The sequence below is a fragment of the Argopecten irradians genome, chromosome 1, assembly GCF_041381155.1.
Source record: "Argopecten irradians isolate NY chromosome 1, Ai_NY, whole genome shotgun sequence".
NCBI lineage: Eukaryota > Metazoa > Mollusca > Bivalvia > Pectinida > Pectinidae > Argopecten > Argopecten irradians.
The window spans coordinates 50,630,712-50,650,222 of record NC_091134.1 but is presented as its reverse complement, the minus strand read 5'-3'; the positions used below and the strand labels follow the sequence as shown (position 1 = coordinate 50,650,222).

At 34.0% G+C, this 19,511-nt stretch overlaps 1 protein-coding gene across 2 annotated transcripts in view; it reads left to right on the top strand.

Moving 5' to 3' along the window:
* Nucleotides 1–3,956: 3,956 nt before the first annotated feature.
* The window catches only part of LOC138331822 (isobutyryl-CoA dehydrogenase, mitochondrial-like), a 33,343-nt gene continuing 17,788 nt past the window's right edge, over nt 3,957–19,511 (top strand). The window contains exons 1-11 of one of the 2 annotated variants that reach the window (XM_069279648.1): nt 3,957–4,106; nt 5,286–5,386; nt 5,620–5,789; nt 6,745–6,854; nt 7,601–7,677; nt 7,988–8,125; nt 8,463–8,598; nt 8,968–9,065; nt 9,391–9,543; nt 10,165–10,267; nt 10,670–16,108. In XM_069279648.1, the coding sequence (XP_069135749.1) occupies nt 3,986–4,106; nt 5,286–5,386; nt 5,620–5,789; nt 6,745–6,854; nt 7,601–7,677; nt 7,988–8,125; nt 8,463–8,598; nt 8,968–9,065; nt 9,391–9,543; nt 10,165–10,267; nt 10,670–10,740 (1,278 nt within the window). In that variant the 5' untranslated portion in view covers nt 3,957–3,985 and the 3' untranslated portion in view covers nt 10,741–16,108. Of the gene's footprint in view, nt 4,107–5,285; nt 5,387–5,619; nt 5,790–6,744; nt 6,855–7,600; nt 7,678–7,987; nt 8,126–8,462; nt 8,599–8,967; nt 9,066–9,390; nt 9,544–10,164; nt 10,268–10,669; nt 16,109–19,511 lie in introns of those variants that run through there. The other variant, XM_069279638.1, reaches the window with a different exon arrangement.

Below are 19,511 nucleotides of genomic sequence, written 5' to 3'. Positions count from 1 at the left end.
TTAAAGGTACGATATAATGATAGCTCCCATTCCTATTTAAACGTACGACCTTTATACTGATAGCTCCCATTCCTATTTAAACGTACGACCTTTATACTGATAGCTCCCATTCCTATTTAAACGTACGACCTTTATACTGATAGCTCCCATTCCTATTTAAACGTACGACCTTTATACTGATAGCTCCCATTCCTATTTAAACGTACGAACTTTATACTGATAGCTCCCATTCTATTTAAACGTACGACTTATACTGATAGCTCCCATTCCTATTTAAACGTACGACCTTTATACTGATAGCTCCCATTCCTATTTAAACGTACGACCTTTATACTGATAGCTCCCATTCCTATTTAAACGTACGAACTTTATACTGATAGCTCCCATTCCTATTTAAACGTACGACCTTTATACTGATAGCTCCCATTCCTATTTAAACGTACGAACTTTATACTGATAGCTCCCATTCCCGTACGAACTTTATACTGATAGCTCCCATTCCTATTTAAACGTACGACCTTTATACTGATAGCTCCCATTCCTATTTAAACGTACGAACTTTATACTGATAGCCCCATTCCTATTTAAACGTACGACCTTTATACTGATAGCTCCATTCCTATTAAACGTACAACCTTTATACTGATAGCTCCCATTCCTATTCGCCTTGATATAAATTATGCAGGACCTGCGTCTGCCTAAGTTTTGCTTTAATGATAAGCATATAGATAGATTGATAAACAGTATCTTTTCAGAGTAGCATACATGTACAATGTATCGCAAAATATGGCGTCAGACACAATAAATACGGACAGCAACATAAACCTAGTGTATGTCTCCCATACATAATGGTATACATAGCTAACATAGAGCAATAGCGATAACCTTGCACCATGTTTTGATTGTGTATTATAAATTATTCGATATGTGTCATATTTATTTCGGTAAAAGGTGAGACATAGGTGAAAGCGGCCGTTTTCGTTTATTTTGTCTAATTTGCAGTCCCATACCGGTCCTTTAGCCTCACACATTTATGAGAGGTATCTGTCCAAATGATTTAAAAACATTTCTTGCAAAGTTTTCCATCATAAAATAGTGGTACTTGTGTCACAAATCCTGATACAAATCATAGCACATCTTTACATACATAAATACTACCGGTACGTACCAGCTGCTGGTCTTATATGCAGACTATACTTTAATTTAGGAAGATTTTGTCACATGTGAAAGGACTAACGGTAACAAAAATGGCTGTACGACGTTGCCAGATACAGTGTGTAACCTTTTTGAAAAGAAACTTCTCTGAACCAAGTTCCTCAGTGATATTCGCTTGAATAATGTTTCCCATGATTTCAATTTTGTCTCCAATGGACTTACAGTAGGTTTTCAGAACATAACCTATTAACCCCATTTTCCCCTCCACATATATCTAGAAATTTAATTAATCATATTGTGGAAATTATATTTTCCCCAGTCTTTTTCAGGCACAGCCATTGCGTTTTAAAATGATTCATTTCACAATTTTGTATTTGTTGATAAGGAATGAAATCCAATAACATGACTGATACAAGCCATCTTCAAACAGTTCAAGGAGATGCTGGTCTTTTAATGAACAAACTTTCAAGCTTCTCCAAAGGTACTGTATGACTTGCAAAGCCCTCTTCAGACTATATACTGACGGGCCGCAGCGTCTAGCATATTGTGGAAGAGCTTTACACCGGGAACTGTGTCCGGCTTCATATTCAATATATCCAAATATCATTATGTGCCATCAGTTGTTTATCCAGCAGAGGATCTGGTATTATTAATTTGAACAAGTCTATTCTAAAAACAACAAACCAGCTGACAGCTTTCAGTATAGGATCTGATTCAGAAACCTATGAACTCTTTAACTTACAGTATTGTTTGTTCTTGTGATATAAGAATGTCTCTTGTTTTTAACACAATTATTATCCTTCTTCCTTTGCACTCTTGTGATCAGTCTGAACAATGCAGGTCACAGACCCCAAAACTCCTTAGCTAATTTCATTTCTCACAATACTTGCATTAAGTCATTGGATTCAATGCTATCATATCGGTCTGTCGGACTACAAATTCTAATTTATAAATACTCTTCTTCAGGCAATTGCAGAACATTAATAATGAACCCTATTTGCCATCCTCGTTATGACAAACGTTTAGGGATGCAACTCTTCTCCAGACTATTGACTCTTGGCTACAGAATTGTGCTGAAATGTCATTATACAAGAAGTAGCATGTGCCAAAGCAAGGTACGTACATGTAGTATGTGGTTGCAAGTGCTAAAGAACATTTTCCTACATTACGATTCATGGTGCAATATTGACCCTATATAGGGTTCATCATGTGTATCATGTTCAACAGTAAGTTGGGGCAGAGCCACTTTGGAAATAGTTGTCAAAACCACTGGTAGAAGACTACATACGATACATTTGTGAAATATACACAATTTATCTGGTTTGGTTGGTTTGGTTTATTTATTTTTACGTCCTATTAACAGCCAGGGTCATGTAAGGACGTGTCAGGTTTGTTGGTGGAGGAGAGCCGGACTACCCGGAGAAAAACCACCGACCAGCGGTCAGTACCTGGCAACTGCCCCACATGGGATTCGAACCCGCATCCCAGAGGTGGAGGGCTTGTGGTAATATGTCGGGACATCTTAACCCCTCGGCCACCGCGGCCCCTAAAATTTATCTGACACCCGATTCATGTGTCTATACTTGTCTAGAAGGATATTTTGTTTCATGAATTTGAATGCTAGCTTTGTGAGGAAGGCTCCGGATTCTGCCCTTTAGTCAAGACACATCATAGTTCATGCTCCTGTTTAGTGCTCAACACACACATTGTATATGCGTGGGATGACTGGTTTGTAACGCTATTGACACTAGAATGTGTAATACACAGGAATTTAGCAGGGTGTGCTGTCCGGCGTCTTTGATATAATAGGCTTCAGTAAAATAGCACTATATACAATATGTAACATGGCCGAGTAAGAGTTACCTTTTCCTCCCACAAGGAGCAAAACCATTAAAACGTATTTTATGTTTTTTTCAAATGCATGCACTGACCATATGCATCGCAATCTATCGGATATTAAACCTGATACCTGAGTATAACCAAATAAATTTGGTACAAAAGAATTGAAAAGGCAATAAGTAATACAGACCTATTTAATCTATAAGCTCATCATCTGGAACTCATATACATATACATGTATATTGCTACGTTTTGTCTGTAGCAGAAAAAAATGCAATGAAATCAGTAGATCGCTCTGTCAGGAAATTCTGCATTTACTACAGTTTGCGGTCAAACGTTTTATAAATCATTAAGAAAGGGACAAATGAGTTAACGACATTTGATCTGTACTGTTCGGAATTCGGAAATTGATAGTGGAACATTGGAAACATGAATGGATTTTCAATTTACTCCATTCTTGACAATAAAGATGTCTTGGAACGCAAAGTTTTTACAACCCTTACAGTAATATAAGTGCGATCATAAGTTTTTTCTCCAGGTACTCGGCTTTACTTCATTTTCGAATCCTGTCGTGAACTTCATTGATCATAAATAACAACCAATAACCTAGCCAGTGGTTCAAACTTGTAATCTTAATGGCTGTGTGCGGCATAATCGCATTCAGATATTACATAGTATCCTGAGGATTTAAGAGATGTTACATGTACCTGGGATGCACGTGTACAAAATATTAATTCGTGACATGTCAGCTTCGATTTGTTTATCCATTCGAAGTCCGCCTGTGAAAATACCTCTAGAAATTCCCACTTGGACAAGATATTTTTGAAGGCAAATTTTTTGACATTGATTTCAAATTAATTGATAATTAAAAGTAATTAACATGAATTGATTAAGTGATGTACTGATGTTCATGACTTTTTGTATATTATACATATATAATATTCAAAGGGAAGGTGGAAGGGAAGTAACTCTCATTTTGTACAAGAAAAACATGGCGGCCATCAGTAGGACGACACGATGTTTACATTCGTTATTTTCAAAAGTAAAGCGGGTAGTGACTTCTCAGAGACGTGGCATTGGTGACACCTGGGTTGACGGAAGCTGCATTGATCGTAAGTTGTCAATAAACTGTTTGGGACTCAATTACCTCCTCAGAAAGTGCTATTCGAAAACTTGTCCTTCAAAACAAGCACCTGTCAGATAAATGATCAAAGTACTGAAAGTACTAACATGATTATCATGATTATATAATTAGTCTCCAGCAAGCTCAAGACAATATCAAGCCAGAGAAAACATGTTCACAATACTTTTCTGTTTAATTCCCACAAAATGTGTATCATATCATGAATTTGCTGACAAAAGTAATGATTCTCTGCAGTGCATGCACACTTGCAACTTCACATACATTATATAAGTTGGTGACCCTTTTAGTATATTCGCCTGAGTACAAGTGTGCGTTATGATATTTTGTCGCAGTTTGACTTATTATTTAAAATGAAAATGTTATGCAAAACATATTTAGGTATATGTGAATAAGATACTTCCTTAAATAAATAAAATTTAGAATAAAGAAGTACAGTACGTATGTTATCACAACAACATTGTGATAACATACTGTACTTTTTTTTATTCTAAATTGATTTGCAAAATGCATATTACATTGTATATGGTTGTTGCACGCCCACTAATTGCGTCTTAATGTACTGAAAGCTTACATTTGCTTTGACATATCATATCACAGAGCAAAGATATGTGTTTTCCAATATCACAAAAAGATTTGTATATACATGTAACTCATTGTAAACTTATTTCAAAACAATGTATAAAAGAGCGAGTCCAACACGGTATAGTTCCTTCCAGCAAGCTGATTATTTAATCAGATAGGTGTTGACATGTTTCGACTCGAAAGTTCAGAGTCGAAACATGTCAACAACTATCTGATTAAAAAATCAGCATACTGGAAGGAACTGCATGCCGTGTTGGACTCGCTCTTTTATACATTTACCTGGATTACAAGTGAGGCCTCTGTATTCTTTTGAATCCATGGCCGGTAATTTCTACATTTTCCATAACCAAGGACATTGCGCCTCCCCCCCCCCCCCCCCCCCCCCCCCTCCGTAGTGATTATTTCAAAACAGTTTTTGAATGACAGATTAAAAAATGGTACTGGAGTAATATGATCAGAGTTAAGAACTGTCAAGCACCTATCATACTAATGAAAAATTAAATAAAGCAATGATTAGGTGCAATGGTCACTGTTTTAGTACTGATTTATTTTCTTCTATATTTAGCCTGTACTGGACTGAGTGAAGATCAAAGAGAGATGCACAGAGTTGCATTAGACTTTGCCAAGAAAGAATTATTCCCCAATATGGCTAAATGGGACCAAGAGGTTTGTAAATGTGTTGAACATGCATGCATTTACAATTCATATCTTTTTAGAAATTTGATCATTGGTGTTTACTGCATGTTTACATAAATAAAAAAAATAGTAATAAACATTACACATTGTAGTATGTAATACATTAATGCATGTACAATATTTGTGCACTTTATCTTATTTGAAAATATTTTGTTGATAACTAATAACTGCCCACTGATTGCAATCCTTTACATTTTATTCAGGAGATTTTCCCCGTCGATACACTGAAGCGTTGTGCTGCCCTCGGATTCGGTGCTGTATACTGTAAGGAGGACTATGGTGGTACCGGATTAACAAGACAAGATGCCTCAATGATATTTGAGGCTCTGTCCCAAGGATGTGTTAGTACTACAGCCTATCTAAGTATACACAAGTAAGTCATACATACATACATTTAATATAGTTTTTATCTAAGGGGATATAATCTTGATTAAGTATTATTTAAATATTGACATGTAGATAGCTAGGTATAGGCCAACAGCCTCTTTATTTGAGCTAGATATCCACAAAAAAGAAAGCTTTATACCTGTTGTCAGGAAGTGTTATTACTATGTAATGCCTGCCTACCTAAGTACTTATTACACCAGTAATAAGACTGACTAAGGGGAGACAATCTTGGTTGAGTTTACACAGGTAAGTAAGTAAGGCTAACTTAGATGTATGTGTACTCTACTAGCTTTCATCAACATATACAATGTTCAACATTCTCTTTGATATAAAAATTATCCAAAACAATTAAGCTTTATAGTTTTGTTCACTATCAAATTTATGTGTGATTCATAGTTCCAAGTGAGGGGGAATAATATACACATATATGAATTTAATTTCATATTTTATACTCATTTCTATTGGTAAGATCTTTGAGGTTATTTTTCCATAGACCAAAAGAATTGTACGTCATGTATTATGATGATACATACAGAACATTTTCGCGGGAAATTTTAAATGCAGGACAGTCATTGTTTAAACTGAATTGGATAAGATATTAATGTGCCACAATTCAATTTGTTTTATTGTAAAAGAAATTAAAATCACAGAAACTCATGCCCTTTTAGTACCTGATTGAGTTATCTGAGTGAAATTAGAAGCATTATTCTCAATATCTTTTGAGTTTATAAAGTCATAGACAAAAAACGGATGGACATTCGCGTCGATGAAGAATGTCCTTCCATTTATGATCTATGGCTTCATAAACCCAAAAGATATTGAGAATAATGATTTAATAATCTAAAAATGGAATACATCTTAGAAATTTCAAAACTTAAATGAATGTGATTGCAACTGGCTTGGCTATAGTTTAACTTATAATGATCTATACCTATTTTCAGTATGTGTACTTGGATGATCGACGAGTTTGGTTGTGATGAATTGAGACAGAGGTTTATTCCACATTTAGCAACTCTTGACAAATTTGCTTCTTACTGTCTCACAGAACCAGGTAAGTTAATTTTAAAATGATTTTTTTAGCAATTTAAAATCTTACAAATTGAAATAAACTGACCTAAGTCTTCAAAGCAAAGTGCCTTTCATTCATATTTCCAAAAGTTTTATCAAAAGTCTTTAGACAAAGAAATTAAATTACAGAGTATACTGTGAAATCATTTATTTTCGTTGGGCTCAATTTTCGTGGATTCTATAATTTTTACAATTTCGTTGGCACTTACATTCGTGGAGAAGACCTTACACATTACCGTTAAAATACATAGTCGACACTGACACTTGTATTGTTTGATCTCTCAAGTGTGTTAAGCTCTACCACACAACACAGTTATAATCACAATCTAGAGTCGGTACTCAGCCAGTGTTTTACAGATGTGTCCAACAAACAATTATCGTGTCACATTGATAGAGTCATGATACTCTCAATCCATTATTTGTTGGTACATGTGGATTAAGTCTATGAAATTCTGAACACAATCTTTGTTTGAACAATATTTTCCAACTTTGAACTTGTCATGCTTGTCCCCGAAATAGACCTTATTTAGTGAGGAAATAATCATCCTACAATGTATGAACGCATAAACTTACATTACATTGGCCTATATGGGTATATATATTTTCGTCGGGATGTAAATTAGTTGATTTTGGTCAAAAAACGAAATCCACGAAAATTAAACCCCCACGAAAATTAATGATTTCACAGTATATTATTTTTATGTGAATACAATTGACTTTTATTGATAGATCATGGGAGTGATGCAGCCAATATTAGAACAACAGCTGTTGCCAAGGGGGACCACTTTATTCTAAATGGATCAAAGGTGAAACAATTTACCATGCGCTTGAAAATAAAATTTAGAATTTTTTACATTTATATTTTCAAAAATACTCCTGCAAATCCTTCCTTTAAATTGATGTCTGATTAAGAGAGCTAAAATCAAAGTTTAATTAAAGGAACTTAAAAGATATTTCATGAACACACTTCTTCAGCAGTAGGTATGGAAAGACATTAAAAATGTACATAATGTAAGTGGTGTTTTTAGGGTTTCTTGCTGTATGCTATACTCTCTTTTTATTACCATATTTAATAAAACATATTTTTGTCTATCTTTAACATGTTTTGATTTCCAGTCCTTTATAAGTGGGGGAGGTGAGAGTGATGTGTATGTCGTGATGTGTCGGACTGGAGAACCAGGGGCCAAGGGAATCTCCTGTCTGGTGGTGGAGAAGGGTTCTCAAGGACTGTCGTTTGGACAAAAGGAGAAAAAGGTATGCATGAATGAGTTGTCCCCCTTTATAGCTTATCGTGACTAAATGAAGAACTCAAAATAGTATGAACATAGTGAATACTCCACTGCCATACTGAGTACTACATGTAACTAGATCAAACAAAATTCTCAGAAAGACAATACTATTAATAAATCAAGTTTATTGACATGAAGTTATGATTTTGCTAAGTTAAAACTTTACTTTTATATGTCAAAATAAAGCTTTCAGGAATAGCAAACTTTTCATGAAATCTGAGAATAATTTTGTCTTAAAGAGGCATTTTGAAAAAAATAAAAGCAGTCAACAATGAGATACATGTAGTTGTTATCTCCCTTAGATGGGGTGGAACTCACAGCCAACTCGTCAGGTGATATTTGAGGACTGTGTGGTTCCTGTAGAGAATCTGGTAGGACAACTAGGGGATGGCTTCAAGATCGCTATGAGAGGTCTCAACGGAGGTAGAATTAATGTTGGTGAGGATTTTAGATTATTTTAGATTATTTCTTCAAATTGTATATCATTCTCCAAAACATATATAGTATTAAAGTTGGTCTTGATCTTGAATACTTTCCCATTCAGATCTGATATCATCAATAATTTTCTTGAAAGAAAACATTACACAATTGAAGTAGAAATATTAAATTCTGTAATGTTTTGTATTTAGCAACTTTGAATCCAGATATTTCTCTATATAATGATGGTTCTTGAATCAGAGGTAACTTGGATGTGAAATAAATTTTAGTTTGTAATTTTGGTTAAACTACATGATGTCCTCCATTTGGAATGTGTTACTGTTAGTCATGTAACTCACAATAGACTATCACCCCTTTGTTTTGTTACAGCATCCTGTTCACTAGGAGCTGCCCAGTCTAGTATAGAACTTTGTAGAGATTATTTAAAAGTGAGGAAGCAATTTGGAATATCATTGGACAATTTTCAGGTAAATGTTTATGGGATTTGCTTTGTAAAAATGTGCTAATCATTCTACTTTGATATTATAACTATATACAACTTAAATGTGGTTATGTTATCTTATATGACAGAGGAATCTAATTTCTAATTTGTTATCAAAATATTCTGATAATGTTTATCAAGGAAGGCTCACTAATAGTCCTTTTTGATTGTTTATTTATTACTCTGCTTGCTTAGATGTTTGAACTCTTGTATTTTCCTTTTACAAGGGTTCACTTGATTGTTACTAATACTATCAAAAACAAAATTAGCATTTTCAAACAGATTTTCAATTTTTTTTTCTTTGTTAAAAGTATTTACAGTTTCGGCTTGCTGAGATGGCTACAAAGCTGGTTGTGTCTAGGAACATGGTACGGACAGCGGCCCAATCACTGGACGAAAACTGGCCAGAAAGGGTCATACTGTGTTCTATGGCCAAACTGTTTGCCACAGAGGAGTGTTCAAAGGTATTTTTAAAAAAGATTTTAAAAATAATTAGCAGATATCTCTAGGATGTAGTCCTATGAAAAATTTATCATTTTGGTTCCGTCTTTCTATATTACAGAATTATCTGCCCTTAAAAGGTAGGTATCAGTTGTGAAATAATAAGTTTTGGACAAAAATTATGTTTATTTTTGTTTTGCAAAAAAATATGACATTACACCCACATGCATTTGTAACAATTAATACCTCATTGCAAGGGCAGATAACTCTGTAATACATGCAAATATTTAAGAGATGTGGAGACTGCATTATTTTAACTTTAATATAGATAGAAAACAAATTACAATATTACAAGTAATTGTTTTGTTACCTTTTAAAATTACAAATTTTCATGGCCACATTTTCATGCCTTTAATTAGATTTAATGCAAGAGGAATATAGAAAATTTATTATAAAATATATGAGATATATTGGTATTCCTTTTTAAACAGTTTCCATCTAGGCAGTTCAAGGTTAGAGGTCATGTTTTTATACCTTTTCTCTCCAAAAAATTCATTGTTGATGCTATATTAGACTCGGTCTCAATTTCTGTCTGAATCCTTTATTCCTGACAAACTTTAAAGCAGAGTTATCCTTCCTGACAGATATGCAATGATGCAATACAGCTTCACGGGGGCTATGGGTATCTGAAGGACTATCCTGTTCAACAGTACACAAGGGATACAAGAGTGCACGAGATTCTAGAAGGTAATTTCATTTATTGTATTGCTAATTGATTTATTTTGTACCAGTAAATATAAATGTATCAGTATGTTATTAAATGACAGTTTTTGTTCTGGGAGGAATTGAAGTAAGTGAATGACTTTTGGGAGGAAGTAATATGTATTTTCCTGTATAATATGTGTCACCATAGCCATTATTTATTAAGTTTATAGTGCTATCTCACTGAACTGAACTGATTTCTAAGACAGCCCTCTTTATTATATGGACATATACTAGCTGACTTCAGCTGAAGCAGTCACCAGTTTTGATCTTACAATAGCTTATTTGATAGATAGTTATAGATATATGTGCATGGTACCTGTACCAATGTATGATGAAATTGTGTTATTATATTTGGGTATATATTGTCATTTTTCTATTGACCAGGTACAAATGAAGTGATGAGGATGCTAATATCAAGAGATTTACTCACAGACAACGAGAGGAAATATGTGTAAGGGAGTTGAACACCCGTAATACTATTTTGATATAGGTAACTATTCTGTGATATCAGAATGTCTTCTGCCATACCGGTAGATTCTACATATAGCAGCTACATAAACATGGTATTTTATAAATGTTAGCTGCTATTCCAGTAATGTTTTGTGCTGTCAGTAGAAGTATGAACATCAATCTTTTATTGACTATGACTTTCTCTGTACCACTGAACAATTGGTAACAGATTTTACCGTGACAGGGAAAGTGCAACATGAAATTTAACCAGTATAAGGTAAAGAGTTGACATCAGTGTCTGCTGGGTCATGTGATATTATTCTTTGACAGTTCTGTCATGCACCCTTTTTCAGATAACGTAAAGCTTTCGGCTTCTAGATATTTCTTGTTTTATGTTGAATTTGAACACTTATACTGTTGAAATACCTAACATACATGTATATATGCTATTGTTTTAAGTTTTGTATCTACATACACAATTTTTTTATTTATAAATGGAATCATTCAGAACTCTGTGTTAAAAGTTTCTGCCTTGATTACTGATTTTTGCTTTGAAATGGTAAAAAGAATTAAAATTGCATTTGAAGGTTTACTCAAATAATATTTTAAATATGTACCTTCACCCAAATCTGTGAAAACTCTGGTGTAGAGGAACAAACATTTGCTGTTTTCCACCACATAACAGGCCTTTTTAGAATAAATCGCATGGCTATTAAGTAGATCTTTATGTTACCCACTTTGTTTAAGTTTGACTTGTAAATCATCCCTGTTGACTTAAAGCCTAGTGTTTGTTAAATCTTGGTTCTCCAGTTGGTGTGTATGGTATTACCCTAGTTCTAGTGGTTATACACACGCTAATCTGGAGGATGAAGAGCTATTGTGTATTGTTCATGTCTGTAATATGAATTTGTTTTGAATTCAAATGGGTTTGTGTATTCTATTTGGATAGAATCAACAAATGTATTTTACTTTGTACAATGCATAATGGTATTTTTATCACATTTATGCACACTTTATCTCCCTCATAAAAAAAAATCAAATCAAATTCCTGTGTTTGTTTATTTAATCTTATTATATGAAAGTGTGACCCAATGTCCTTGTGTTGAAATGTTTGAAATATTTCCAATATGTGGAAAAAAGTCTGTATCATAAACGAAAATATTACGCTGAAACCCCCAAAAGACACCTCTTTCAGTTGATTTCCGTTTTTCTGCCTCTCTAATTAATTCGATTTTGTGTCTACTGTATAGTTCTTTTTCGCGATTTTTTCGCGCGGGATTAAACTTTAAAAGGTCGAAAGATAAACAAAGTGCACAGGTGTAAGTCAGGGTGATACAATTTTGGTCCCTATTTTTGCCTTGTACAAGGACAGAACTGTATTAGTAAGTCCTCTACCGTGATATATTATAGAGGTATGAATGATACATGTATCTACCGTAGAAAAATGAAATAGGCATACGTATTGCGTGACCGAAATATGTTTGGCAATTTTAAAATTACATGGTAGTATCGATCGTGATATTTACCAGTTACAGGAGCAGGCCATTTCACATTTACAAGATGACGCCAATATTGCAACATGACGCAAACTGTTCAAAATATTGTACGTTTTTGTTCATATTATGATATGAGCTGTTCCGTGTTCTCCCTTAGGATACTCTCCAGCTGGTCATAAAGACCGGCTGATCCTAAAATGTAAGGTCCTGACTGGTCCTCACAAAGTTACAATTTATCCTCGTAGTTTATATATTTGCAAAGAAATAGTTTTATTAACAAAAACATCCACATATGTGTTTTAGTATCGTGCGCTCTCAACAAAGCTGACTGAAAACCAGAATATTACGAAAATTTGTTTTGTAAAATTTGATCTTCAACCTTTCTACAATGCTACTGCTATTTTTGTTTTGTATATCTATAGTGCTCTATCAGAAATGGACCAAAAAGTTGCCGGTCAAGGACCAGTTGAATGTCAAAAATTGTCTGCCCGTCTATAAATTTGCCGGTCACGGGCAGACGGACAGGCGTTAATTTCGAACGCTGCAGTCAACTGTTCCTTGGAGATATTTTTGCTGGTTTTGCATTTACAGATGTACATGTATTTCAAATAAGGATTAATACATTACTTTTTTAAGTTTCAAGAATTCATTAATTTGACACGACGTACTGTCTGTTATTTTTAATGTTTTGACGGATATTTGGCCTATGCATTGCTTTCCTTCTTCGTTAAACCAATCTGTTAGAACTACCTATAAGGCTGTTAATAGTCCGTAAAATAAAACCATACTGGAGTATTTGATAGAGACATTACCAGTACGACAATATTACTACAATGGGAGATGTTATCGACACTACATATATATCTACTCCCTGAAGTAACTAACTTTGATGCATTCTGTAGATGTAATCAACAATGTGTCTGTAGACGTAATTAGTAATGTTGTGTAACCTGATCACTCCAACTTAAAACCGCCTTACAGATACACACTATACCCAGCACAGGGACATGAGAACTGGTTCTAAACTGTCGATTTTCAGACCTATTTAAAATCGTGAAAAACTCGACATTAGGTCTTCGATGAAGATGCGAATGTCAGCAATTTCTAGCTCGCCTATAAAGACCCTGAATATATAATTTTCCATTTATTTGTAATTGGACATAACGTGAAACAAATGTTCAGTGCGCAGTGTAATAAAGCTTATTCGCATGCCCCTGTGTATCTGGCATGGGCCCAATGTACAGACAGTAATTATATACTCGGTATACATGTTGATAACACCAAAGTCTAATTGTAATGTCTTTCTATAATTCAATCCGATTTCATTATAATAGTTGAGTGATGAGATAAGGTGTTAAATCCATTTGTGTGGTTATCATCATATATATGAGGGATAGTACGTTCGGTGTGGTATGAACATGAATGCTAATGATAGGACTGCACATGAATTAGACACGAAGAAATTACGTTTAGGTCAAAGATACTATTTATGAGTCTATCTGTGATTCAGGATTTATTCGCAAGAATTATTCATGTGAGAAAATGTACACAGTTATATTAAATTACAAGGTTAATTGTCATTTTGTATTTTTATCAGAATAAGCGGTTTTCCCATTGGTACATTGTACGTATGTTCCACTGAGTCATTAAATAAAACCAACTGCAATGTTTTACCTGTCACAAACGACTGGTCAAGGACTCTCTTTTTCTGATATTTCGAGAATTCACATATTTCCTCAAGGATCTGTAAGTCCTCGGTTTCCCATAGACAATGCATTGCGTGAACTGTTCCATATAGTTATATGATCAGATGCATGTATAACGTTCTTCGACCTGTGTAATTGTCCAGGACCGGAACAGTAATATGTTAATAGAAATCTCTGAAGATGTTAAAAAGGACGTGAAACAGATTGAAACCAAACCCCAAAAAAAGTTTGACCTATCTTGGTAGTGTAATTATAATTTACATTTGTACTAACATTTCCCAGCAGTCCGTAAAAATAGATGTAAAGATCACACTCCGATATTTGGACAAATGGCACACCGCCTCACCCTTTCTTACATGTAGTAGGTTATTGGATCAGATGTACTTTAATACCCGCTGTTTGAAACAATGATGTAGAATTTCCTGTCGGTTTAATTGCATCCTGAATTCCGAGATATTCTTTTATTGTGAGAAAAAATCCTAATACTCCATATGCTTACTCAAAATCCATGAACTACAAGTTACGTAGTAAGTTATTTGTACTTGGACTATTTGTTTGAACCCCAGACGTGATATATCCAATGGAACGATATTGATTGTCGAATTGTGTCTATATACTTATCTGGTAAATGTTGTTGATATGTATAAAATTATCGACCTGGCAAAAGCGATGTATCTTACTAATTATCATTAACGATTTCTCGCGTACAAGTTGTGCTGAATTTCCTGTTCGAAAAACATATGAACATGTCAGAATATACTGATGGAGAACGAAAATTGAGCGCAAACTCAAGGGAAACAAATGTTTTCATATCGTAATAAACATATTTGAAAATCGCCATATAACAATATTTCTTCATTACCGAAACTCGATACACCGAAAATGTCTTGGACACAAATATAAATGTCCATAAAGAAAAACGAAAATGGATTTTTGAAATTATCATTTGATCATAAGTGAGAGTGAAGATGTACATTAGTTTGTCTGGTCTGATAACGTTGATCAACTAACCAGTATCATCTTCCATATGGATTGTAAAATTATGCGCACATGTATTGTCTTCTATATTTTGGAAAGTTTAACTTCTTCAAAGTCTAATTTGTAAATCATCAACTGATTGCAAGACAACATGGTTGATTTAGTGGCAAATTTATCGATTATTGATTATTGATTGATTGATTGATTAATCGGAGATTGATTAGTTGAAAATATACAAGCGAGCATGCTCGTGATTTATTTCGCGACCACATTGATGTTCGGTGATATGCAAATAACACCCCCTCGAAAACTCAGAAATAATAATTCCATCACTGCATAATTGCTTGACTATATGATGTATTATGACATAATTCAGCTTATTGTGACATAACATTTTAATTTTCTATGCATAAATATCATCTGTTATACGTTTATTTCAACAAGTGTGTTAAGGGCATTATAGAGTTCATGCAGCCATTCTACACAAGGAAAAAAAAAAAAAAAAAAAGCGGAGCACGTACTGCAATGGCGACAACATTAGATTTTTATTTACACATATTTAATCAAGAGGTTTTAGTTTTTAAGGTAAAAATACGGATGATTTTCAATTAAAACATTAAAACATTCCTAAAATGCATGTTTGTTTATTAAAACGCGTAAGCCTATTTCAATTTACATGCAACATCTTGGTGTACTTTTAAGGTGCATTACATACAAAGAGATTGATAGATGTGTATATGTGTATATAGGGAAGATGTTTCCCTAACTAGGGACGTAAAACTTTGTTAACTGAAGAAAAACAAAACACGTGGCCAAACTCGGCCATCAGAGTTACTCCGTTACTGCTGTCGTCTGGTGATTGCGCGGGAAGCAATGCGTGCTATGCGACGACGTTCGGAAGTCTCCAGGTGATGACTTCTTGATGACGTCATCAATCTTCCAGGTTTGGTCGACCTCAGCAGCAGGAATGTTTAAATGTTGACGTTAATTATATTTTAGACGATAAGTTTTCATCTACATCCGGTTATATAAGGCAGTTTTACGTCCAAAAGTATACCTTTGTGATGTATTTGAGCAAAATCTTTAGAAAAAAGTTGAGAGTTAAGGCACAGGTGCGCGCATATAGAGTTTGACAGTTGAAGATTGATAATTTGCCTGAAGCTGCATAAAGGAGAGCTTATAACTGAAATAACGTGAGTACTTGTGCGTTTTGTAAATAAGTAAATATATTGTATACGCAAGAAATTTGTTTAGAATTTCTCGCATTGAGAAAATTATAGATTTATGAACATCTGGCTTTATAAATGCATGTACTGTAACCGTGAATGGTTAATCAATTTATTTATACGTTTTGCACACAATATTGAAGTTGTGTTTTAAAATGCACTAATCTAACGTTGAATGGAAATCCCTTGATTTATTATGTTAAGATCATGTGTTATTGTTCAATTATATAACATAAATACTAAACATATAAACATATAAAGTTTCCATGGAGTGTTACGATGAGCCGGGACCACAGTTATGATTGATGAGTGACTTTATGTGAAGGATACAGGCTGATACACATTAATACGGAACTACACATGTTTCCACATCATGCTGATTACATACATATTTATATGTGTGTAACATGATGTAAAGCTAGTCAGCCTGTAACGCTAAATGTCAATTAGACGGACCCACTTGTTAACAAATGCAGATTTTAAGTGCTTCTGGCTTCTGACGCAATTTGTTAATTAAGCTTTACACGACGGTCGTGTTGACAAGTGTACCGTCACACTAAGACACTTGGACATGTTGGCTATATTTTTAACAATGTCTCCTTGGTTTTGGAGAGGAAATAGTTACATAATATGTCAAGTGAGAAAGTGTTTTTCAATAGCGTCATCAACATTTTTTTCTAATACAAACGAAACACGTATACACATATGACAATCATATATATTATATAATTTTGAGTGCTAGAATGAATCAGTGCTGTATAATGGCTATGAAATGGTGTATGGTGCGAGAAAAGCATTGGAAAGCGAAAATAGAAATGAAAAAAAGCTAACAGAATCCAATTATGCAATGGCAATTTGGCAAGGCAGCCAATGGGACCACATGTATTTTGTAAGAAAATGGTCAGATTATCTACATTTCCGACAAATTGCAATGGAATGTGAAGTTGATTGCTGTAGAACCACTCGACCACCTCCGAAAATCACACTTTATCTAGGTCTTCCAACCATTGAAAATGCCAGCTGCACCACCTGCAAGCGAAAGATACAAAAAAAAACTATGTGCTGTAATTATCTTGAGAAAGAAAGAATTTTACTCTTAATTGTTAACTGTGTTAAAATTAATGATATTGTACACCTGTTGTTAGGAAGGAGTTAGCGAGTTAATTTAAGCTATAATTAACGCTGACGAATAAGTAAAAAGTAATGACCATTTTCAGTGATTTTTTTTTCTCGCCATAGACTTTACTGAAAAGACATTTAATACGTCTGTTATATATTCGTAGTACTTGTACCAAATGACGTTTATTTTTGCATATTTTATTATGGTATCTAAATTGAATGTTCGTGCAAATGAGTTAAATTTGGACTCAACGTCCATCCAAACAGTATTGCTGCTACTTGACGCATCTTAATAGAAGAGCAAAACTTGGTGAAACCGTTGCCAATGCAGTATATTAACAGTTCTTTTCCATTGCACTATAAGGGAATGATTCAGTTCAGTATTATAACACTTTAAACGTTAGTTTTTAGAAGTCTTGTCCGTGTCTTCTTGTGTACGCTTTAGCAAGCTTCGTCCCTGAGCAATTTATATCACTACCGTAGAATAAATTATATTCATTTTGTTAATGCAGTTAGTAATATTACTAGTACGCTTTAGTAATTTTGTTGATAGTATATTACAGAATGTTATTTATTTATTTAAATTGTTTGTGTTCAGTAAGATGACGTTATATGAAAAGGGCCTTGATTGCTATGCTTGGATGTGTTGCTTTTGTATTTACCACTGAAGCTATCTACAGCAGCAGTATTTAAATCAGGAGTGATCCGAAAGGTCTAATAAATACCTACCAACAAATGTTGAACAATGTCTCATTCTCAAAAGTTTGCCATTTGTGTCTTATAGTTATCTAGCATAGAGATCCACTTTACGAAATCTTCATTTTGAAATAAGTTATGGTATTCACTTGTCTATAGACAATTGCTATGTCCTTTTTCAATTCTGCTCCCTTTTCTGGATGGTATTTCAAAATCATTTGATTAAAATTTTAAACATCCGAAAAGATCATTTTGCTTCAATAGGGTATACAAGTCCGATTGCATTTATATTTTACTTCTATTACTATTAAAGGTAAATTTAGAGGTTTTAGGGTTATTCAACTGTTTATAAACAACTCAATATTATTTGTTTGAAGCTACACTTATAGTAAAGAGTGAATATTGTAAATTATTAATGTGATTGAAAGCATGCTAGCATGAATAATGTATCGTGATTCGATGATTTTATGTCTGTGTTCAAAAAAGATCTGGCAAAACTTCCTACCGCAACCTATGTATTATACATGTAGTATCTTAATATACGTACAGTCGGAACATGTGCATGCATTAAACCTCCCTAGTCTCTTTTTCAAATACCTTATTTCAAGTACCGCCTGTTTGAGTTACACTAATAACAAATAACGTTAAGGCTAATGGTAACGATGATATGCTTTTAGATACTCGCATCTTGACATTTAATTATCACGTATTTGTTTGCTATAAAAACGCCTTTTAATCTTCATGTCTAAATACGATTTATATACTACAATATATTTTAAATTTTACGTTTTCTAGGCAACAATGATCTCTACCTGTCAGATTGTTAACCTCATGCTGTCATGGGATTCCCTAGAGCCAAACTTAACTGACTTTTTATGTCCTAATTTATTGAGTCCCTCGGGGGATATAGGATAACATTGGTATTCACGGAGAATGTGAACTCATGTGAAACGTCTTCTTCAATTCAGATATCTCTCACACAGTCGTAGTGGCATGTTTATGGAAATTGTAATTGTTTTTACAGAAATATTTTGATGTAATTGAAATGTCGGTAACTTGTTATCATGTCACGATAGTTATATTGGATACAGAAAAATGATAATAGAATACGTCACAATACTGTTTCAGTGGTAATAAAATTATCATATCGATAGGTAAACACGGAGAAATATCCGTCACTTGACAGATTATTTTTTTTTACTTCTAACCACAAAAAAGAACCTAGTCAAGGGACTCAAGTTACGGTTTTCTAAAGGTTTCCTCATTACACAGTACGGGAATTCTTTGTTTTGTCTAAAACCCAAACATTTTTCTGTAGTTTCTAATAAAAAACTTACATCACTGCAAAGTATACGTTGTTTATTTACGCCTAAAACTTTTTTGATACAATCACCTCACGAAGTCCCCTTCCACGACAAGAAGATGGGATCGAGGTTGACCTATATGTCAGCCTCTACCGGTGTTGTATTTTCCGTGATTACTCTGAGTTATGAATTGTTCATGGATATTTTATAATGGTTAACTGTGATATTACGGACAATTATGTAGAAGAAAA